The 24,474-nt window shown below is 39.4% G+C and overlaps 1 protein-coding gene across 1 annotated transcript in view; it reads right to left on the bottom strand.

Annotated features, from left to right (window-relative positions):
* Positions 1-24,474, bottom strand: part of pigk (phosphatidylinositol glycan anchor biosynthesis, class K) — a 34,694-nt gene that overhangs the window by 4,056 nt on the left and 6,164 nt on the right. Inside the window, exons 7-10 of the mRNA XM_026149652.2 lie at positions 23,270-23,387; positions 20,293-20,403; positions 18,591-18,763; positions 10,671-10,746 (exon numbers count right to left, since the gene is read on the bottom strand). Of these exons, the coding sequence (XP_026005437.1) occupies positions 10,671-10,746; positions 18,591-18,763; positions 20,293-20,403; positions 23,270-23,387 (478 nt within the window). The remainder of the gene's footprint in view (positions 1-10,670; positions 10,747-18,590; positions 18,764-20,292; positions 20,404-23,269; positions 23,388-24,474) is intronic.

A 24,474-nucleotide genomic window follows, 5' to 3' on the forward strand; every position in this document is an offset into this window, starting at 1 on the left:
GTTGACTGACTGGCAGCGTTTCCGTTTTGAAAGTCTTAAGTTGCTTTGAAAATACACTCAAGTAGGCAATGTTATATTCTGCTGAATTTCCCTTCATATAAGCAGTGAGGACTGCTGATTTGGCATAAGAAGAGTGGAATCCTCTGATGTATTTATGTGTATGGGTATATTAGAGGATAGGAAAGAGTTCTGTACCGTTTGTTGAATATATGCAGTATCTGAAAGAACCACCTGCCAAGCACCAAATGCTGTCTTTGGCATCTAAAACCTCAAACACTGGCTGAAATTGTATGATTTAAAATAACTCTGTTACATTAAGATTTGGGTGAGTTTTTTTGCTTGCTAATTACTCTACACTTTGTCCATCAGCCAATTAAATCAAAGCTAAACAATGGCCCCATCTCAGTCTTTTCAATGGCCAACTTAATGCTCCTGTTATATAAAGTAGGCTTATCTCATTTTGTGAAGACAGGGTGATGATGATGAAATTGACCCAGTGATTATTACAGTGATCCATAGACACACTCGCACATGCAAAACACCTGATTCTATTCATGCATTATTACGTGTTTCTTAGAATAACGAATGTTAATTGCTTTGCCTGGTGAAAACGACTCTTTTTATTCTTCTTATTAGTTTAAAAGCTTTTGGTAAGTGAGGCGAAAACCTAATTTCAGGAAACGTGTGTGACTGCGTTCTCGTGCCTCATTGCAGTGTACATCTTCTCAAGGCTGTCGTTTCAATAGAAAGTCCAGGTTACGTGACAACGCTGCCAATTTCTTATGTAGAAAGACCGAGGACAGCAGTAAAAATTGGATTACGTCTGAGCCAAAATTTATTTAACAGCTCAATCAAGTCAAATCAATAGAGCGCCACTGCCATCCAGAATGCTAAAGCAGAGGCGTTTGAAGCGCACAACTAAGCTTTAGGGTATTTGTGGACAGATCAAGGCTGGAGGTCCAAGGTAAAGACCTTCCCTTTTGAAGCATCATTTGTACAGCACACACTGGCCAGAATATTCCGATTGTATTCACTTTAACCACACGCTAGTTTTGGAAGCAAGGTGGGTTTGGGAACGAGGCGGTATTCCCTTCAAATGAGCTGGAGAGTTAGCTGGGGTGGAGAAAAATCTGGTGTTCTCTGCTTAGATTATTCTCCTGAATAAACAGCGAATATTCATTTTAACATCAAAAACAAACATGATAATAAAAGATTTTTTAAAGGAGGCATCAGTCACACCAAGTGCGTTTACATGAACATAGGTATAATGTTAGGTGCTTCTGTAGAACGTCCATCTCCCACAGCCAGTACTTTTCCTACATACAGTACATACTGTATCCACTAGCGTTCAGCACTTCAAGAGAAACATCCTTTCGTGTGCCATCGAAGGGGCATATGTAAGGAATAAACCGCCATATGCAACCACAGCAGATGAGGCAGAAGGCCGGAGCTGGAAAGTGAGGTTACATCCTGTGGAGGTGGGCTGCATGGGCTTCTTAACCATCGAAGGCCACTGAATGAGGTGGGTAACCGAGGGCTTAGATGGTTGGTCAAAGAGCTTTCCAATGTTGATGGAAAAAGCAGCCACTATGGAAGGAGCCAAAGGCGGTGGTGCGGGCATCCAAATGACCAGTGGGCACAAAGCAACATACTGTCCAGTCTGATCAGACTGATCCGACTGCCTCGGCGGCGTACACAACTGGTGTGCTGCAATGGTGGAAACGTCACCATATGATAAGCAGCAAACTCACCCCACCTAGAAGGCTTCTCTAACCCACTCAGGGCAAGTGCTGCGTTTCACTGACAAGGATTGTAACATCTAGTCCTATGAATAAATTAAAGTGAGCAGAGAAGAAAATGAAGCTGAAAAGAGACATGTTTTCAGCATCTGAATCATGCTTTTTTTGAGATACTGACTAAACTTAAGGAAGCTTCTCAGATGACTGATTTTGGTCTTGTTTGTCTGACATCAGACATAACAGGCATCGCAGTGGGTGTTTCATCCAAAAATAGCCCGGAGTTAAAGGCCTTGAAGACTTTCTTACTTTCTTATCAACACTATTTACTGACAAAGTCAGATCACTTTCATTTATTTTATATGAGAGAGATTTACTGAATGAGTCAGATTCTGAGGCCAGCTGTGGGTGTGTGTTTTTTTCATGTTACTAAACATGAAACTGTCCATCAAATATGCTCAAGCTATATCCACCGAGTGCTAATGAAACTGAGAAACACTGATTTTTAGTGTAAAAGTGTCAAATAAAAAAAACAAACACCTTTTTTTCCTCTTAAATTATTTTTAGTCATTTGAAATAAATCCATGACTAGAGTATACAATTCATCTGCCTACACGGGTGACAATAGCTTGGATTTGTGCAGAACCCCAGATTAAGGCATGTTTTTGGTTCAAGTGCACTTTACCTTACCTGTACATATTCTGTGGCTACAGTGGTTGTACACAGAGTGCATCTGCAATACTATGTGTAGATATAAACATAGAATGAGAGCTACTGGTCAACACCTCTAATCTAATCCTAAGTATTTATACACTTCAAACTCTAACTTCTATTATTATGAGACTAAAACGATCAGATTAGTCAGATATATATATTAACAACGTCTTATATTACCAGCATTAACAGACCATCCATTCATCATCTTAAATGTGTATCCAGAATTCGACATCCAGTCATGGTTTACACAGTGGGAGGTTGGAGCCTATGCCAGCTGAATACATCCTTACTAGGGTGTCAATGAGACAGACAACAGTTCACTCTCGCACCTAAATGTGAAATAAATTACCAATCAATCAATCAATCAATCAATCAATCAATCAATCAATCAATCCTACCTGCAAAGACTTCCACACAGAAAGGCTCTAGCAGGGGGAACCTTCTTGGGCACCAGGGCTAACGTCTGCACAATACTGGCCATGTTAACAGACCTCTAACCCAAATCTCTCCAAAATAACTATAAAAAGAATTATGCAGTCATGGTACAGGCTCTGATTTGTCACTGACACTGCAAGCTGAATCCTCACTGTTTCAAAAGACCGGTCAAATTTGACCTGTCTGTTCCAGTTCAGTTGAAACAGAGGCGTCCCCCCAAATTCAAATTAAATTTTCCAGCATGCTTGAGTCATCTCCCTCCATTTTTTCCTGTCAAATGAACACTGAGCTGCAACAACAGTGATCTCTCCCACTGAGATGCTGACACAATCACGCAAATACTGCTGTGCCCGTTTGAAATGCCGTGGCAAGGTCACTGATTTAGAAACACATCAACAGTCAATTTATATATATGAACACAGAGATTCTGTGAGGTTTTTCTGTTTGCATTCTCTATCAGAGGTAAATCTGAATTACTTGACAAAAATAGTTGGGAGTCTCTCAGGGGAGGACACAAAAAGGCTGACAGAAAGACAATGAGTCTGGCGGATGAGGCAGAGCGTGGCTGGATATGTTCAAGAGATGAATGGGAGTGTGTGACTGTCAGGGGGCAGTTGACCTCTGTGACAGCTGTAGGCAAAGGTGTGCGTGACTGTATTTGTTTGTGGGTGTGCATGTGCGTCTTAAGACGCAGTCCCTGGGGTGAAGAAGACCAAAGGGAGATGGAGTGACTGTGACAGGAAGCCACATCAGCACAGCTGGCAGAGAGAAGCATATACGAAGAAGGTGGTGAAGGGAATATTAAAGATATAAGAAGAGGAGAAAAGACCACCACACCATTTTGCTGCAAATAACTAATGATTATTTAACTTAATATTAAACAATAATGTGGGGGAGATTTTACAAAATAATCAAACAACTAGCCGAATGTTACTTTTACATAAAGTAATCCTTTAAGCATACTTTACATTTTTGTTTTACTCCTGTGTCTAGTAAGTGTACTTAGCGAAACATTTTACATTTGTTACCTCTGTTGTAACAAAGTATATAATGGAGACTATAAGGATAAGAGGAAAAAAAGATGCACTTGTTAAGAACAATAACAAATACAAACCTCCCAAAGACCGAATAAATAGCTTTATATCAGCTGACTTACATATACTGTGCTCTGAAAAAGTCTTGAGCTACTTCTTGTTTTCATATGTTGCTTCCAAGAAGCCAGATATTCTTATCATTCTTTAAAAAGTGCAAAAGTTCTCCAAGCTTTTCAATTTGTTTTGGACACTGGACGCTTTTTCACTCATTTTTAGTTCAGTCATTGTGATTAACAAATCTTATAGATTAGTGTCAAACCACTTAACACTGACTTAGAAACTAAAGCATAAAGAGGTACCTAACACAAGGGATGAACCAGTGTTTTGTCTTTAAAAATGTGCTTTAAATTGTATATTTAGGCACTTTGTTACTAAGCAGCCTTTCAAATGGATAACTAGTTCCCATTTCTTTATCTGATAACAAAGTTTGATATTCTCAGGTGATTCTCAGTGGATTACTGATATATCTCAGCATGGTGTGAAGTGTGTCCTTAAAAATCTGAGGAAAGTGGACAAGTAGAGTAAAAAAAACAAAATCTACAGCAGAGAAATAGAGGGGGGAAAAAGTCCATCAAAGACCTGACTCGGGACCTGAGAGAAGCATCTGGTACTTCAGTTGATCCATTCACTGAATCTTCATCAGAAATGGTCTCAGTGGAAGGGCGGCTGTCAAGAAGCTATTCTTAAGGAACGTAAACTTGGAGAAAAGGCTGAGGTGCGGCAAGTTACACAACTGGACTAAAAATCAGAAGCAACGCATCTTATGGAGCGAGGAATCCAAATTAAAAATGTTAACATTAAATTAGGAGAGGGTGAAATTAGTTCACGTTTGGAAATGTTACACTTAACTGTTAATGTAAGTTATTTGATTAAGGTATTACTTTTATGTCAATTAACCAATACCCTAAATTACTGATAGAAACTTTGGTTGTATAGCAGCTTTATAAAGTGGGAAATGTCTGCTATAGTCTGTCATTAGATGTGCATAAGAGTTTTGTATCTGTGCCCTTTTACCCCAAAGTAAAAACGAAATAGAAAAAGGAAACTCAGGTGGGAGGCAGAGGATAAAACTACTAGAAATAGGAAGGTCAGAGGGAAGCAGTTAAGTAGCCAGTGTTCACTGACCTTCACTGACAAAACCATTCACATCTCACTGCCAAGGACAGGAACCAACACTCAAGCAGCATGTTACCATTACATACACATTGTGTTGTGTGTTCAGTTCACCCGTACAATCAATTAAGAGCTACCCATCTGATTGATCGGAGCTAATTAACATGGGCTTGCAGGATGCTAATGGTCACTGAGGGAGTTCCGAAACACCCTGCCAAACACTAGCACTCCAAGGTCAAAACTGCAGCAAATTTTATGTTGTGCAAAGCCAAATGAAGGAACAGCAGCTGCTGTGCACTGCCAGGACACTCCACTGTATTGCTGTGACATTTAAGCCTTACGCAAGTACTGAAACAGTAATAGTAGTGGGTGCATTAGTCTCTCATAAAGCAGGATTTGTTTTGTCTCTCTCTTTTTTTAGAGGATATTATTCATAATTACTGAGCAAAGAAAATTCCAGTTGATATTTGATTAAACAGAGACTGACACAGTGAGCCGTTCCTGTGATCCATACAATCCTAACATTCAGCTCTGAAAAGAGTTGCTGCTGCAAAGAGGATACTGTAGGAGGGTTGGGAGAGGGTTAGGAAGCAGGCGAAGCATTAATTTTCACTGTTTCCATTTTCAATTCTCTAGAGCCATATGGGGTGGCGTCAAGCTGGCAAAAGAACAAATAACAATTTGACGCCAGAGACCAGGACTCACAGCAGCGAGGGAAGCGAAAAGAAGTACAACACACATGAGAGGAAGGGAGGGGGGAAGAAGAGTTCCTTCTAGTTATTTCCAGAAATGAACCCACAGTGATTTGGCAATGACAATCGGATGAGATGTGTGAATTTGGAAAGAGAAGGTGTCAGGACAAGGGGACTAACCCTGAAAGCACTAGTGAGACAACTGCCAACAGTGACAGGGCATTAATCATCTCCTAACATCCACACATCCACAATTGCAATGAGAGAAGCTTGTCTACACACCATACAGCCCAGCCATATATCTAGTCACTTTGATGACTTTTCTATTTACAAGCCATGGTCTGGTCTAATAGGAAATGGAAAAAAAAACAACAACAATAAGATATCTGAGAGTACTGAACACTATTTGACAGCTAATCAACAAGAAGAGAACTGTCAATGGGCTTGATGGACGCTGGTCATTCTGTTGCAGTACAGATGGACTTTGGAGACGGGCAGATAGATGACTCAGTCTGCCAGGACTCCCATCTTCAATCCAGCAGGAGTGCAGGCTTATAATCAAAATCTCTGTCAGGGGTCACTGGGTTGACGAGTGTGTTTGTCTGTTGGGTGCAAATATAAGAGGGAGAGGGGAAAAAACAAAAACACACACACATATAAAGAGAAGCCGGAGGGAGCCAAAATAGAGTGCACCAAGAAATGAAATCAAGTAGCAGACAGCAGCGCTTTAAAGGAGAGCATCTCTATAAGCCACTGTTTTGTTAGTTTGCCTTTATTTTGAATAGTGAGATTATTACTAAAAAAAAAACCTTAATTAATAAACTACTCTTATATGAGAAGGCAGCTGATCTCTAAGAGACCAGTTTTTGCCATTTATCTGGGGCAGTCTTCAGCTAATTTCCTAAAGTGCCGCTGGCTGTGGAGACCCCCTCCTGTTTCCAATCATGACACTCAATAAGCAACTGACAGGACTCAGGCCTTTGGTCAGCTACATTCATTTCGCCCAACTAACTGTGACTTCTTTGTTCAGACTAAAGTCAGTGTCAGCCAGTGATGTTTCCAGCAGCAGGACCCAAAGATTTTCTTTTATATTTTGCCATTTACTCGGTTCAGCTGGATTTGACCTCTGCTATCAACACCAATAGTTTAGTGTCTGTTGACATGAGGGAGACAAAAAAAGAACGAATCAAAGCAAACGACAGCGACAGCAGCTCTACTGTGGCCATTGAAGCCTGAATCAGAAGCATTTCAAATGTTTATCCTTTACAAATGACTCTAAGTGATCATTGTACCCCTTTTAACAGAAGTGCAGACCACTGTTCTTCAGACCCCTCAAAAACAGCTGCTTCAATCCAGGCTTTGGTTCAAAATCCCAAAGCCCATTTGGACACTTGGTTAAGCATCTCAAATCACCTTGAAAGCCAAGGTAATTTACTGTAGTAGTAATCTGGTATAATAATTTTTTGGCATCATTAGGCAAAATCCATAACAATCATTCATTTGATATCAGTGGTCTGACAAAAAATTCTTCCCCTCCTCTAGTCCTTATCCTCAAACCTAAGACAATCTAGTCTAGAAAATGTGTTTTCTGTGTCCAGGCATTTCACTCTGATGGTGTAAATCCTGACTGAGTATGAGAAATCCTGCAGGAAAAGTTGATATTTACACAGAGAATAACTGCACAAACTTTAAAGTTCACATTAAAAAGTAATCTATCACAAAAGGAACTAAAAAAGTAGATGAGAATAAACGGAAAAAAATGTCAATATCATAAAGTGCTTACAAGACTGACAAAATTGCATGATAGCATTAGCCTCAGGTTGGTTTTAGAGATTGTTGTTATTTTTCTCTGTGAGAGTAAGCTGCTGATTTCATTTTGAATGGCTTTTAATGATTAGCTATTAAAAAAAGACTAACTCCTGCGCTGGCTTTCTGGCAGTGGCTTGTCAATCATAAACAGCCGTACTCATTAAGAAAGAGATGCATGAGCTGCAGGAGGAGGGCTGTACTTTCAAATCCTTAGTATTTCAACCTACGACTTCTCTCAAGTGAGAGAAACAATTGCTCAACTGTCACATTTTGCTCAGCAGAAAAACTGTTGTATTAAATAGTCCAATTTTATTTTCACTTTAATCCATGATCTCTCGAAGGCTTTGCAAGATGACATCCCATTAAGTTTAGACAGCATGCCTATGACTAAGACTTACTGTAAGGAAGAACTAAGTCTTGAATGCTTATTATAAACAGATATTAAAACGACAAGGTGAATCCATTAAGTGCAGAATACGCACTGGAGGGACACTGCTAACATAGACTTTAGGAAGCATCTATTATGTAGACAAAAAGGCTTTTTATTAACATAAAACAATAAAACTGTTTGTGGTGCACCATTTCATTTATTAAATGAACATATTTTAGCTTGCTACTACTCAATCGAACTGAAATATTGTTAATAAAATAAGGTTGTTGTAGCAGACACTGAGCAAAATGAACAATAATTTGGAGTTATGACTGCCCTCCTCTTCAATCCAAGTTCATTATTCATTCTTCTTTTAGCTCTATTTTCTTTTCATCAGCTCCTGTGGGACTTTTCTGACTATTATGTCCTAAATGCTTCAATATATTCTGAAGCAAGAGAACCTAGTTATAGTGTAATATTACTCAGACTAAAAAAAAAAATCTTTGTCTGATGAAGTGTTCACGGTGTCTGATCAGCTTGCCATCTTTCACGCTGCATGATGTCAGCAGAACAAAATGACTTTGGATCACTCTTTGAGCCTCAACAAAAGCACAGTCTGATTTTCTGTTTGCCTTTCTGGTTTTTTTTTTACATTAGAGCTCCACATTGTGGAAGCTGTCACTCAATGGAGAAGGTAGAAATATTTTTTGATATGCTGTCTTTTTGCCTGGACGTTGTCAGGTGTTCATCACCTGTATCATGTATCAGCGTCAACTGTCATATGTCAACTCGTTTTTTGGTCCCAACAGTCTACATTTCTGCTTGATCCATTTTCATGGCTGAATCTGGAATAACAACCTTATCCCAGATGAATGAGCTGAATCTACCAAAAAAAAAAAAAAAAAAAAAAAAAAGGGATTATGGTGCTAATTATCTGTGGGTTTTTCCACTGTGGATGGCTGGTTAACATTTAACTAATCCAAAGAAAGGTTGCACAGGGCTTTCACCAGTCTATTAAAATGCAGACAGCTTACTGTGGCTTGCCTTGGGAAAAATTTGTTTTAATCATAAGTTAATTTTACCAATATATGATGTATAAAGTTTGGTTAAATCCAAACAGACCATTTAGCATTTCGACAAATATAAACATTGGCTAAAACTGTTTGAAGAACAAAGAATAAGAAACAAAAAAGACTGAAAAAAAAGAACCAAGAAAATGTTGTGGCTTAATACAATTTATCCTTCAGCTATCATCTGGCCAATTATTTTCACTAATTAGATTAGGCAAAGCTTCAATGTGTCTGTTTGAACAGGGGTGTCAAACATAAGGCTCAGAGGCCAGAATACGCCCAGCAACGACTACAATCCGGCTCATTGGACGACTTTTGAAAATGTGAAGGAAGGCATCCATTCTTAAATACATTAATTAAGTCATAAAAGAAACGTTCCTGTTTTTCCCCACTATCTACTTAAGCACAAAGAGTCATGCAGACAGATTTCTTTCATTCACTACAGCAGGATTTTTTTGTCATGTAGAAAAACTGAGACATACTGTTTAACTTGCACTTATATTGAGCTATCTCACAAATTAAGTTCAAATTAAGACTGACAGACAGGAAAGTTTCACTGTGTCGGCCCACTGAAGATCAAAGTGTGCTGTATGTGGCCTACAATGTAAAATGACTTTGACGGCATGCAATGTTCAGACAATATGCAGTATTGCACCTGAATAATGCTATGTTAGATGAGCGCTATGCAAAGCTAAAAAAAACATGTCAGTAAAAGCAAAACTAACTAGATGCTCCGTTCACCACATTTCATCTGATCATCATACATCGCATTTACATGTGCAGGAACTAATTAAACCACGCAAAGAAAAACTAAGCAGCACACTCCACATTCAGAGTGCATACAAAGTGACTTTTTAGGTTTCCAAAGTTCAATCAAATCTGGTCTTGCCCTGCAAATGCACTGTGTACACGTCGATATTAACGTGTCCACTCTCTGTATTTTAAAAAGGCGGGCAGCTCGCAAGGCTGAATCCCAAATGTAATCACCAATAATGTCTACTCTTGCTCGAGGCAAAGATTAATGTGGATTCTTTACTTTTGTGAGGCATAAGTTGAAGTAGAAATACGGAAATTGTATTTTTAATAGTCTCATAATGGAAAAATCTTACGAGAGTAATACAAGACTAGAGTCGGGCTATTCTGAATGCACAGCGCGCATTCTAAAGCTGGATTGAGGAGGAAGAGGTGTTCATTTGTGAAGGTCGACCTGAGTGAAAGTCACAATTCATTTGGGAATGAGGTGAATGCACAATTCTTTTCCACAATCCTGCCTATCCTTTCTGCTGGATTTCATGGTGGCCCCTCCGCACCGAGACCGGGAGGCAGTTGCATTTCACACTTAGAGATGTCACCATGGAAACGGCACAAAGACATCTGTTGGTGGATGTTGCACATAACTTTCTGTTCTGTGTCCAAATTAAGGAGGAGCATGGACACACTTGAAAATAACAACAACAACAAAAGAAGCAAAACACAAGAGCCAGGGAAGAAAAGAAGAAGAAGCTCTGCATACGCAAACACATAAAAGACACATAAAAGTTGACCAGCATGAAAACTTACATGAAAGGTATTTGACAAACACCTCATTTGTAGCGACATGGGCTTCCTCGTGCGGTTTAGTATCGGTGTCTTACCTGATGGATGATCTCAGACACTGGCAGCTGGTCCGCGTACGAGTACACCTCTTTTTGCTCCTCTCCATTTACAGGACTGAAAAACAAAACACACAAAACAGCACGCTTTGAGCATTTACTCAAGAAAGCAAATAGCACTCATACATTTGGCTTTTGTTACGTGGAACACCATCATTCAGTAATGAAGAAAAGCTGTCAGGAAGAGTAACAGACTCAGTGTTTCCGTTGGCAGTCTGTGTGCAGCTCAGGTGTGTGTGTCTCCGACAGTCAGTTGTATGCATTTTGATGCAAATGACCTCCCCTTTTTCTCCTTCTAGATAAATTAATGAAAGTTATCCTGGAACATCAGATGAGTGTCAAAATCATCTTTAAAGTAGAGGATGTGATTGGAAGAGATTGCCTGCATATCACTACCCATCACGGTATAATTCATTGAGTCACTCACCAACAAAAATCTATACTCCGAGTAGTCCACTCTCCACATTTTCACTGAAGAAGAAGTGTTAGAAGGGCTTCAAACTCCTGAGCCCCCTGTACATTCGCAATGCACTCTGCACTAATTCTTCTAAAACCCCAGTGAACATCGATGCAGAAATCAATGAAGTCAGAGGCAGCTGCACATTCAGCTTCAACACTCATATGGATCGCTTTCATATTTGTTGTCAGCTGGTGTTTGTTGTTTTTGCTCTACGGAAACTAGCTTCTTTTGGGTTCTCATTTTACAGATTTTATATATACCCACTAGTGCTAAGTCTGTTCTTCTTTGTTTAAATTTGTGTCGTATTATAAAATTTAGTGAGTTTACAAACTGTGGAAAATTAAAATTTGGAAATAATAGCATAGGGCGACTGTGGCTCAGGGGGTTGGGAAGCGTATCTGTAACCGGAAGGTCGCCGGTTCGATCCCCGGGCTCTCTGTCCTGGTCGTTGTGTCCTTGGGCAAGACACTTTACCCTACCGCCTACTGGTGTTGGCCAGAGGGGCCGATGGCACGATATGGCAGCCTCGCTTCTGTCAGTCTGCCCCAGGGCAGCTGTGGCTACAACCGTAGCTGCCTCCACCAGTGTGTGAATGTGAGAGTGAATGAATAGTGGTATTGTAAAGCGCTTTGGGTGCCTTGAAAAGCGCTATATAAATCCAATCCATTATTATTAAAAAGAGCATTTCATCAGCTCTTGGCTGACTCTACATGACATCGACATACTGTTCCGGTTTACTTTATTCAGCTTTGTCTTCACTTCTCAGTGGTCAATTTAAAAAAACCACCAGACACGCCTTTAGTATTTCAGAATAAGGTATCCATCATTCTGAAAGAATCAGCCTAAATCAGGTTGCTCTGAAGGACAAACGTTTAAGCCCATACCTTTGCAAATGTCACAAATCACTAGATATCTGCAAGAGGATAAGTCGAGAATGGCCACAATGTTTCTACAGTCACAATAAAATTATTTTAGTCCAACAACATGAAGAGCAGTTGATCAAACTGTGTTTAAAGGGCAAAGGCAGCGCCCTCACAAGCTACAGCACCATACACCATAAACACACAGTCATTTATTTAAATGTACATATGACACAAAATGCACCTGTAAAGTAGCTCTGTTAGGGGGTTTGTCTGAATAAATCCATGAGGTACATCAACCTGACAGTCACCGATGTCCGGATGACAGCAACCTTGAAAGTTACAAACAAGCCTAAAATAAAAAATTCTGACACAAAGTCAAACGGGGGTCAGAGCTAAGGTTTACCGTCAAGTGGAGGTTCAGGACTGACCGTCTTTCAGCAAAATTTAGGTCAGACAAAGTGAGCCACATCTCCCCTGTGAGCCATCATGACACACCTCCAGCCACTTGATGATTGAAACCTGTTCTTCTATTTGTGTCTTTCTTCACTCAAAGTTACTTTTACCCATCATTTTTCTCTCTGGCCATTTCATGTCACACTGACACAGACACACAGTCTCTTCTCGCGTGTGATGAAGAGAAGAAGGTGTTCACACAAAACAGATAGTAGTAAAGCGTATGGACTGGTAAGCAGGGAACCAACTTCCTGCTGAGCCTTCGGTGCGTGCCAAGCTTCTCTGCCACAAGAAACATGTCACTGAAAACACAGATGTGTCACCGCTGGGATCTTCCACCCTTTTTTTCCTCAACATTAGAAATGAGCTCTAATTCAATTCAAACTACTTTCTACTTTATTTTCCACAAAGACCTTTTTGGAGAGGCATTATAAGTCCTCTCTGCTTATTAAAAGGGATGTGCCTAAATTCATCCCCCCCCTCTCTAGTTCTGATATCAATGCCGTCTCCAGCTGCAGTCTTTAGGTTAAACAAATTTCCTTTTTTTTTTTTTAACTCTGCCAGCAGCTCAAACAGTTTTTGCAGACACAATCCAGTCCTGCAGGTCACAAATTACATTAAGTATATTTTATACTCAATGGGATATGAATTCAGCTTAATTTGATAGTTGTAATTACTCTGGGAGCTCGTGTAGCCCAGAGGAGGACGTGTTACGGTCAACAACCACCGATGGCTGAGAGTGAGGAACTACACAATGTCATTACAGTGTTAAGCTTATGTATAACGTTGCGGATTGAGAGGGTCCATTAAAACGTCTTCACCATCAAGTGCCATTCACTTAATGTAAGGGCTTGTTCTGAGGAAGAAATTGATGTTTAGAAATGTACGACAGGATATGGAAGTGAGAGAGGCGAATGCGAGCTAGAAAATGAGACAGGCACATGTGCACACTCGCACACATGTACACATCTTCTCTAAATGTCCTCCTCCACTTGTCTGAGAGGCAGAACAAGCTGACAAAAGTGGATTAAAGCAGCACTATATTTAATAACAGCTTGTTTCCGAGGACATCTGTGATCTTCTCTCTGTGGGAACACACTGAGCTCACTACAACCCATTTTCAGGTCTTATGAAACACAATTTTCTAACTTTCGCAACGACATCTGGACAAAGGTTTCATAAAGATCCAGTTTCTGACATCGATTTAGTGATTGCTTTTTGAGATGATCCAGAAGTGCTGGCAAAAGGGTGAAGGTTGGTTTCTCAGGGGAGTGCCAATTCATGGGATTTAATACTCTTAAAGCATGCAGCATGGTTACTTTAAATATGGTTGTAAATAAAGATCAATTAGAGATCAACACTAACTGAATATACTACATTTTTTTCCTTATTTTTTCTTTCAGGCATTCATCACTGTTTTCAACCATGCGCCCAGCACAGACATGTATCAGATACAGCAGGTTTGGACATCAGCTGGTCTCCCTTGTACAAAGGCTGCATGATATTCGATTGCACCATTGTGCAGGTAATAGTCTGGTGCCTCCTGCATGCTCTATCCACATAGCTCCCTCACCTGAACTGCAAAGAGTATTTTCAGAAGTGCAAACACATTTGAAGAGGACTATTGCTTGCTGTTTGCTACACGTGACAAAGGACAACTGTGGAAAATATCCCGACCCGTTTCTCCCAAACCTGTCCAAAATTCATGTGTGAAAAGGGCTTACCACAGTACAAAGATAAGCTGGTTTCAGCTCCTCGCTTTTCAAATGTGAAAACCCATAAAAATTTATTTTCTTCTATAAAAATAGCAAAACAGTCTAAAGAATCGCTTTTTCTTTTTCAAACAACAAAATCAATCAACTGAGGTAAGTGATGTTAATAAAACCCAGAGCAAACCTGTGATGCCCCCCCACCACCACCACACTAATAATTACAGCCTCAACTGCCTTATTGTTTGGCACTCTTGCTCATCTTTCTTTGATTCAAGTATAGAGAGACACTTTGCATTTTAAATAGGCATCTCTGCATAAATCTGGGCTCTCTATTCCTGAAATTCATTAGCCCTGCAAATATATATTTTTTGTGTTAAAATGAAACCTTTTCTTTCCTGACACACACCTTCTAACATTTAATCAAAAAAAAGAAAGAAAAAAAAACCAGAACATATCGAGTGCTAAGACTTTGCAAAACTGTCAAAAATTGCTTTTTTAACTCTTATTTCATGGCCAGTTATGGATAATCAGCCTTTGAATAGTCTAATTCCATTACATGTAATATTTTACACTGGTAAAACCTTGCAAACACGTTGAACCCTTCCATTCACAAAGACCCCTTAATAGGTTTTAAACATCTTCACACGTTAAATTATGAATAATTATTTATTAATGCCAACGCTGATGACTACATTAATTTAAATTATTGCAGTAATGAGGTCATGGCTATTATTTTCCACATGCTTGTATTGTAATCTCCCCACTGCTACAATGCTGTCCAGACCCAACAGAAGCACAGAAAGCTTCCTGTCACCGCATTATCAGTCAAGTCCGAATGTGGCTGAGGAAACACCCTGAGAGGGCGTACAAAATGACATTAAATGTTGTTAGTCTTCCCAACATCAACAAAGTACAAAGACACTGCAAGCACTTTGGTGAATCAGTAAACTTAGTGCTGTTAAACTTCAAATGGATCGGGTGATTGCTGGTTCTTACATCAGAAATGGAGATAAAACGTCTCTCTCTAGGACTGAATTAGGCCAACAGCTAGCTCAATAACATTGTGTTGGTGTTTCTGTGCTGCATGAGGATCAGCAGGACTAATGTGCTGGCTGTAATCGATATTAAAGTAATAGGAGAAGTTGTGTGCAATGAGTAACTTGCCCGGGGCCACAAACAGCCAATGACTAAAATCAGTATTGTAATTGCCTCTAATTACTAATTAGCAGCCAACCACATTAGATTCTTTAATACTTCCCAGTGGTTCAATTAAAACCCAGTTAATGAAATTAATACAAAGGGTTGGGGGAGTGGTGGTATTATCCAGAGGTGGGACCAAGTCATTGTTTTGCAAGTCTCAAGTAAGTCTCAAGTCTTTATCCTCAAGTCTCAAGTCAAGTCTCAAGTAATGTCAGGCAAGTCAGAGTCGAGTCTCAAGTCACTGGTGTAAAAGTCCGAGTCAAGTCACAAGTCTGAAACTTTGAATTTCAAGTCTTTTCGAGTCTTTAAAAAAAAAAATGAAAAAATAATGTTGCAGTTATGCTAAATGTAAATATTAGACCATGTAATTTTTAAATCTGTGTTTTTCTCAACACATGACAAAATAGTGAACTTAGAAAATATACACAAATTGTGAAATTGCACCTCTTTAAAATGAAGCTCAATTAAACCTAGCTCCAAGAATAATTTTCACCGACAGTTCTGAGATACGCTGCATGTTATTCTTGGATGCGGTTGTAGGACCAGCTTTAAAATCGCATGACAAAAATATCATACACATTAAAAAAAACTGTATCACCAACGTAGCCTGGACAACATTTGCTAGTTAGATGAAGTCAGCTATCTCATCGTAGCATATTTATATGCATATTTATAATTATACGCTTCTTGGAGTGAGTGCATACACTCATGAAGTTTAGTAACTTCAGGTCACTGCAACAAGCCCAGGTACAGTTTACCGACGGATGGGTGCAGGACCTTGAAATGCACCGTGTAGAACGAAAGACCATCGTACGTATCATAAGTTTACCAGTCTCACAAATCGTCGTCATAAATACACATTCATTAACCGTTTATTAATATAACCTTTGAGCTCAACGGTAATTAATTAGTAGTGGAAATAATTTCTGGTAGCATCACAGAAATGTAGCAGTGACAATAATATATGCTGTAATCGTACTGGACAATTAGTGATACAAAAAACCTGTTTTATCCTGTGAATAAAAGTATATGTTTTTGTCAATGTACCATAATAACAGAAGCGAAACACAATATTGTGTCAGGACAATTCACTATTTATGCACAATAAACAAAGGAGCATAGCGCGACAATTTCTGTTCAGCGCCAGACTTGCTTGTAACCTATATCACCAATTATGTTAAGAAAAATGACGTATTAACTACTAAAAAACACTGACCTTCGTGTAAATGCTTGGAGCAGACTAACCTGTGAGCTGGAGTGTTCTGGGACGTTATAATTGGTCTTTGAATGGCTGCAATCCAGTCCACCCGTCGCCTCTTTGTCACTTCGGAAACATGGCTCGAACAATTTCTCTTCAACGACGTAATCCGATAACAACCGATCTCTTTACCCGTCGGCTTCCCGTGGCTGTCATGCGACCGGCTATTGCAGTTAATAATACAACGGCTTCTTGACATTTTTGTGTTTCTTTTTATCGCTGTGTGACTGCTTTCAATTGAAAGCCTGCGTGCGCTAGTACCGCTTGACCGCTTGCCACGAGTTCCCAGAATCCTTTGCGGTTCTACCCGTGAATGACGTCACATTTTCAATCTCTATATAATATGCATGTTAAATTTTATATTTGGGGTAAAATATCAAGTCTTTTCAAGTAAACCGGTTCAAGTCCAATTCAAGTCCCAAGTCATTGGTGTAAAAGTCCAAGTCAAGTCACAAGTCTTAGAACATTTTTTCAAGTCAAGTCTAAAGTCATAAAATTAATGACTCGAGTCTGACTCGAGTCCAAGTCATGTGACTCGAGTCCACACCTCTGGTATTATCATTAATAAAGTTAAATTCCCATTGCATCTTTAGGTTGAACACAGTAAACATCTGTTCCTGCAGCTTAGAGAATCAGTGTATGGAAACTGTTTGCAATAGCTGTGTGCTTCCTAAAACTCCTGATGATTGTGCTTATTATGGCATTAGTGGAGCTTGGTGATAAAGCAAACAATACATCGTGAGGCACAGAGAAAAGGTTTGACAGCTCTCTACAGCCATCTAGTGGCTCAACCTATTTATCACAAAATGTAAGCATGCACCAATTTGGATATGTGCAATTCACCACAGGGTAGCGCCACAGATCATCTAAAGCAAACACTGCTCATTACTCACTGCCACTTATGAAGACAGACTGGATTAAGTCTGAAGGCTGACAATGAAGATGCCCAATTATGAGCTCCGCTTCTCTCTGAAATAATGTTTTCAGTGTCATTATTGATTATAAAAGCAGTAAATGCGTTCTAAATGAGCAGCACCATTACCCAAGACAAACATGTCATTGGTCAACTTTACAATCAGGTCTTAAAACCACCACATGGTAGTCATAGTGACAGCCACTGAGTGCTTTAATCTTCCAGAAACAGGCCAATCAACACATCATTAGCAGAGGAATCAATATCACTGATGGGAGGTGTACTAAACAGAAATCAAAGGCTGGTTAGTTGGAAACTGAACACAAAATGAATTTGGCTGCTGGCAGTGAGGCTGGCCTAAATGAGAATATTTTATAAGGGTCGCCCCCCCTCATGTCATCATGAAAGTACAGCCCAGCCCATGTTCAACTTCATTTCATATCCCTTTAATATCTACCTTTAATCTCCCTTTCTGTTGTTACCTTTAGTTCATTTTGAAAAGCTGGAAACAATTTGTGAACAACTTATTTTTGCACAAGTATCTTTAATGCTACAGTCACATTTGGGAAAACAGTGGTGCCAAAATAATTGCAATTGCATGCAATGAACTCGCAGTTCCATTGTCTTTGAAATGATTGTTTCAAAGAGGGGGGACAAGGTCTGCAACCACTCAACCTCGGTCCATCAAGAAGGTGATAAAACGGCAATAAGTTGGAAATTAGATGCAGTCAGATAATACAGTGATTAACTACCATAAATAGCTGAAAAGAAATCGCAAATCTGTATCCATTTACATATTCAAAGTCACATTAACTTATACTACTTAACAGATTACTTTAATTAATTGCCCAGCCAGAACCTCATAGACCAAAAGGTTGAGTGTGTTGCATTCTAGACCTCTGCTACTTTTTTGCCAAATGCAAAGTTAATCACCAGGCACCCACTGATTTTTAGTTTCTAGCAGGTTGCCATCCTGTTTTTATTCTAGTTTGATTGATGCATACCTTTTGCCATTAACAAAAAAACAAATAAATTAAACTTACTCCTCCTCCATCTGCTTGATGGGGTCAGTCAAGTTGATGGCATCCATGGTGAGCTCAACTTTGCGGACACTACCAAAGAAATCTGTGATGAGAACACTTCCAGGATCTCTCAGGAACAGGTCAGTACGATGGCCTGGAGTGGACACACACTGACTCTTTGGACACACTTTGAACTGTGGAGGCAGAGACAGCAAAGATTTCACATTAGGAATATTCAACATTGTTCTAAATTAGTGGTTTCTGTCACGTTGGATCTCTATTTGGGAGCCAGTCAGCTAGTCCACTGACAGTTGCTGAGGGAAACCGACAATTTTCTGGACAACAGATAACACAATTCCTAATTGGTTGATGGCACTCTGGATACAAGCAGGCTGCAGATGGAAACCACCAAGCTTTGTGTCCCAGTGTCCTATGCATGCAGATTCTGGATATGTATATGAAGATATCTGTTTATTCAAACTATATAGAACAAAAACAACTAACAATGTCTCTCTAAATATAAATATTTGCCTCATGACAATGACAGCTTTAGCAGCAGCATAACTTGCATGTACAGGTCAGCTCTGCACAAAGACACAATACTAGATTTATTCCTTTTTGCACCACCAATTCCAAGTTCCAGTTGCAGCTAGTATTGAGCTGTTGCTCTGGGAGGTGTGACACCGTGAGAAACAGATTAGAGGCACTGTGCCTGACATTTGTGCATGTCCTTGCCAATTACAATTTTTAGCACACTTGTTATGTTACCACTTGTGAATGAATCCTATGTGAGTTTATCAATGTGTTGTTTTCCGCTTGAAAAGAATATAAAAATCACATAACTGAGGTCAACATTATTTCCTCAGCCAGACAGGACTTGAAAAGTACAGCAAATGGCACGACTTTGCAGCTTGGATCAGGGGGGGAAAAAAACAAGAACGAAAACTCAGAGGGCTCATCCAGAAAATCCATAGTATTGATCCTTAATTCCCTGAAAAGGCACAACAGAGAATCTACAGAAACAGAAAAATTGGAAGAAAAAAATAATAAGCATGTGTCAAAACACACAGAGTGCCAGAGTAACGATCTGAGGTGCTTTGAGCATAACTCCGGGTGACGCAGATGAGGAGTGGCCCTTGTGGCCTGAATCGCCGCACGAGGCTAAAAGATGAAAAAGGAGTTGCTGCTGAGACTGAGTCATGGACCAGAGCAACATGTACTCACCATTTCCACCCTGATGTGTCAAAGGCCAACGACTGCAACACCGTATCAGATATTCTGTTTCAAGTGTGACCTGTGTGACTTTTATCTGACTTCTTTTGGCCCACAGACAGAGGAAGAGGACAGTACAAGAAAAACACTGCTTCAGGTATCAGCAGTGCTGATTGCCACATCCTTCCTTTTAAAAGCTGACTTTCAAAATAGTCAATCTAATAAAAATCTGCATACCTTTTTTGTTATGTTCTGTTGCAGTAACTACAAATGAATGTATAACAAATAAAACGATGGTGTTCAAAATGTGAGACACCAGAGAAAATCTCTTCCTTTCTGTCACTCAAGTAGAAGTAGCACAACTGTAAACTTAAATTTGCATTAACACCCCTAACGTATTTTAAAGAGTATAACAAGAATTTTATTTTGTGGTTCAGGAAATTGCGATTTCCTGCAAACAGGTATGAGGAAGTTGTGACCATACTGGACACACACGCTAACACAGGCTCACCAGATCATTCATGTTGGTTTTGCTTGCAGGATGGATGTCTTCAAGGAACTCCAGCATGTAGAACGTGTAACGATCCATCAAATGGACTCCTATGGCCAAATCTGGCTGGTGCTAGAATGAGACAGATTTTAAAAATGTAAAGGATAAGAATAGTTGCTAGAATGGGCGCTGCGGTGGCATTTTTACTTCTAGCTCATTAATCAAACCTCTACACTTTTACACAATGAACACTTACAGTCTTTTAAAATACACATCCACACCAACATTCACAGATTTGTATTATAAAATTCATCCCAAGTAACAATTTATGGAACTTTTTCTTTAGTTAGTCAGTTATAGTTTCCGTTGCAAATCTGTACAGTATCAAAATCTGATAAGTGTCACCTGGCATTGAAATTGAACAACGATTGTCACAGCACAAGTGTGTGAAAGGAAATGAATTAGAGACTTGTGGCAGCAGGATAGCTTCATGAGTGATATTCATTATCTTAAAGTACACAGAGGTTTCAGTTTCTGCTGTATTGCAGACAGACATTTTTTTTCTCCTTTATTTATATTTGTTATATATTTTAGAGTATATTTAGTTTAGCCTTTAATTTAATTGTTAGTTATACAACTAAAACATTGGGGGGGTTGAGGTGTTTGCTGTTGCACTGTGACAGCTCAGATGGGCTCCAGTCCCCTGTGACCCTGAATAAAACAAACCGGAAAAGTAGTTTAGAAAATGGATGGATAATTTCTGTAACAATGCAGTTTCTCTTTGGGATTAATTAAGTGCTTTGTCTATCCATCCATTAATCCATCTCCAATAACGGAGGAAGTAAGAGTTTTCAACCCCCTGGGGGTGTGAAAATGGAAAATGCAAACAGCACTGACATATCACCCCCTGTTTAAATCCAATATTCACGCTTTTTTAAGCTCCACTGTGGTCTCTAACGGCTCCTAAGGGAAATATCCGGTTCTCATATTTCTTGATTCTCCGATATGTTTACAGACTAGTGTCTTACTCTGTATGCTCTTCAGTGTGGAGCAGGTAGAGGAGTGTGTTTGTTTTAAGCTTTTCCACTGGAAGCAGCTGCTTTGGACAAAACGCTGCTATAAGAGCAGAAAAAGTGAAGCAGATCAATAACGTTGTGGAGCACAAAGCTAAACACTGAATCAGGTAAATATCCCCTCACACAATCCAAGGCTGTAAATACATCTTTATCTTTAGGTTCAGTTCATCATGAAATTAAATATTAGTTTCATATTTTTTGTTCAGTCATTTGATATTTTAAATTTAAAAACGCTGTGATATAAAGCAATTATAGCTGCTTTGAAAGCTTGCATAGTATTAGCTATGTACAGCTGACAATTTGAAGTCATTAGCTGATAATGTAAAAATAATAGTGCCTGCCAGTGCCACCCGTCAGCATCGTAGTAGATACACCTATGATATCAATTTCAAAATCCTACACCATTCTTGAGTTTTTGCATTCACAAGAGTTTCAGAAAACTTGACCTCTGACCTTAAGGTCAAGGTGACTGAGATTTGAACTCGTCTAAGATTTTTAAAGCCCATTTAAAAATCCTAGGTGAACTCCTTCTTGAGTTATTGCTTTCACAAGATTCACAGAAAACGTGATGTACGGCTTCTAATCCTACGGTCAACGTCACTGAGATTTGAACTTTAGTATCAGCCGCGATACCTACCTACAGTTGAGGCCTACAGTATTAATTTCAAAATCCTACGTTGCCTCATTCTTGCTCAAAGGAGACTTACGATGCTTTCCTTCTTCCGTGATGTACATGTTGTTACAGTGGTGCGTGCCAATATTAAAATGGCCAAAGTTTTTTTTTAAAATTAGGGGCTGAATGTACAAGCAAATCCTGTAAATAAAAAAGCTCAGACTATTTTAAACAGTCCATAGAGCAACGATATGTTTGTTAGAAAAGCAGAGCCAAGCTGAAGAAATTTGGAGCAGGGGAAGGAAGCTAAAAGGCTTTTATAATCAGAAGGCTCTCTAGAACAGTCCAAAAACAAATATTTATAGCCACAATAAACCATGTCAGTAAATACGTTCTGTTCAGCAAATAAATAAGGTCTTCTTTGGTTGTTTGTTTGTTTGGTCTTAACTTTGTATTTATTGTATTTTTCAAAAGTAGTGTAAACATTAAAAACAGTTGGTCATACATAAAATGTAGTTTGGCACTATTTAATGTCATAAAATTGATATTTTTAAATGTCCCCTCATCACAGTCTCTTTCCTTGAAAAATGCTTATTTTTAGATATTAAAAGACTCATTATTCATAAGTGTTTATGTTATATTCTGCTAATCCCCTATTTGGCCATTTCAGTGTTTTTACAGTGGTTCTGTAACTTACACACACACACACACACACACACACACACACACACCACACACACACACACACACACACACACACACACAACGCACAACTGAGCACAGTTTTAGATTGGTCCATCAACAGTGCAAAGCAGAGAAAGAGTGAGCAAGTTTCCCCCCCTCAGCTCCTGCCCTCACTGCCTCTTGAAGACTTTTCAGGATTTTTCTAACTAAATTATGCAGTGGAGGGATTTGCACTTTAAGCTATACGTCTCAAGCAAAAGGTCAGTGTTGTGTAAAATGTGGAAGAAGAGGGGGGAAAAGAAGCAGCATTGTTCTTGTATTTGAGTGCAGTGCAGAGCTAGTAGGTTTCTGATAATTATTAGTGAGATGAAGAACTTGTAACATGTCACATTTCTTGCAGACCTTTCTTAGTTTGAATGCTAAAAGAGAGAAGACATTTGAATAAAAATTCAAAAGTGCAACACTATTTCAAGTAACACTGACTGGTGTTGCAGGGGGGTGAGAGCGTATGAACACAGAAATCAAGCTAGTGCAATGTGCTATGAAATCACACTGCTTATTAGAGAATCTGACAAGCTGATGGATGATTTTTAATTCATCTTCCACGTGAGGGAAGATAACTCACCGACAGGGAGTCTTCTCCAACTTGACTGCTGGCCAAAGCCATGATGTTTGGAGAGTAAAATCTTTCATACATGGAGGCGCCTTGACAGGTGTCAATGATGAAGAGCAGCTCGTTGTACCTGGAGACAAACACACGCACACACACGAACAAACAGAGGATCATACACATTCTCAAACAAAACTGATGGGAGAATGCACAGCTGGCATAACACTCATCCATTTGTTCCAATAAACAGATATCACACAAACCTTCTAACCATCTTTCATATTGCAGTTACCATGGTGACCAAGAAAAACCAACAGCTCCATTCAGTCCTGCTAACACTCCCATGCACACAGCTTAACCACCACCCCCTTCCTTTCCCTTCCCTCCATCCTCCTTTCCTACAAAACACTACATTTCACTACAACTTCTTTCCCCTGTTTAGACAAACATGTAGAGACTGTCACATCCAGTAGACTTAATCGAGGTGGTTTGGGGATGATAAAGGGAGGTCTCTTCGGTGGCTGTAATTTAGCAGTTCAACCCTGCAATTATCACATCAGCATGAAAGCTGGCGTCACTGAGCTTTTATCCAGTAGCCTGGAGCCTGACTGTAACCCAGACACTCACCGTGGATGATAATGGGTTTGGACAACAATAGAGGCACTCGCAGCAGCAAGGTGAAAGCTCATTTACCATCTCGTGATTTACAAATTAAGCAAAGCAGTGGCTTAAATAGTAACCCCAATTACAGAACAAAACAGCCTCTACTTTTAGAAGAATTTAGGAAAACATGACAAGTTCAAGGTAATTTCAAGAGTACTAATACAGAGAATGCTGTGCTAACACTTTGTAATCCCTAGCTTATCCCACATAGAACACGATCACATGGTCTAAAGTATAAAGTTAAAATAGATAATGAAGGCCACAAGGGACAATACGATCTATTTACTAAGTTCAACAATTAGTTTGTTTCTTTTTCTACTCCAGTTGTACTCATAAAATTTCCACCTGAAATGATTCCTTAGTTAATTCATTTGCTAAGGGGTGTCAAATTCAATTTGACATCACGCTGGGAAATGAGAACCACATTAAGGGTGAGATCAAGTTTCTTTAATTAAACTGAAAATGCAAGTCCAATATAGTCTTCACATGTACAAGTTGGCTTAAGTGAAGCCCAGGCCAAATAGTGCAATGTTTATAATGCACTCTCATTACAGTGG

Source organism: Astatotilapia calliptera, chromosome 18, assembly GCF_964374335.1.
Source record: "Astatotilapia calliptera chromosome 18, fAstCal68.1, whole genome shotgun sequence".
Taxonomy (NCBI): domain Eukaryota; kingdom Metazoa; phylum Chordata; class Actinopteri; order Cichliformes; family Cichlidae; genus Astatotilapia; species Astatotilapia calliptera.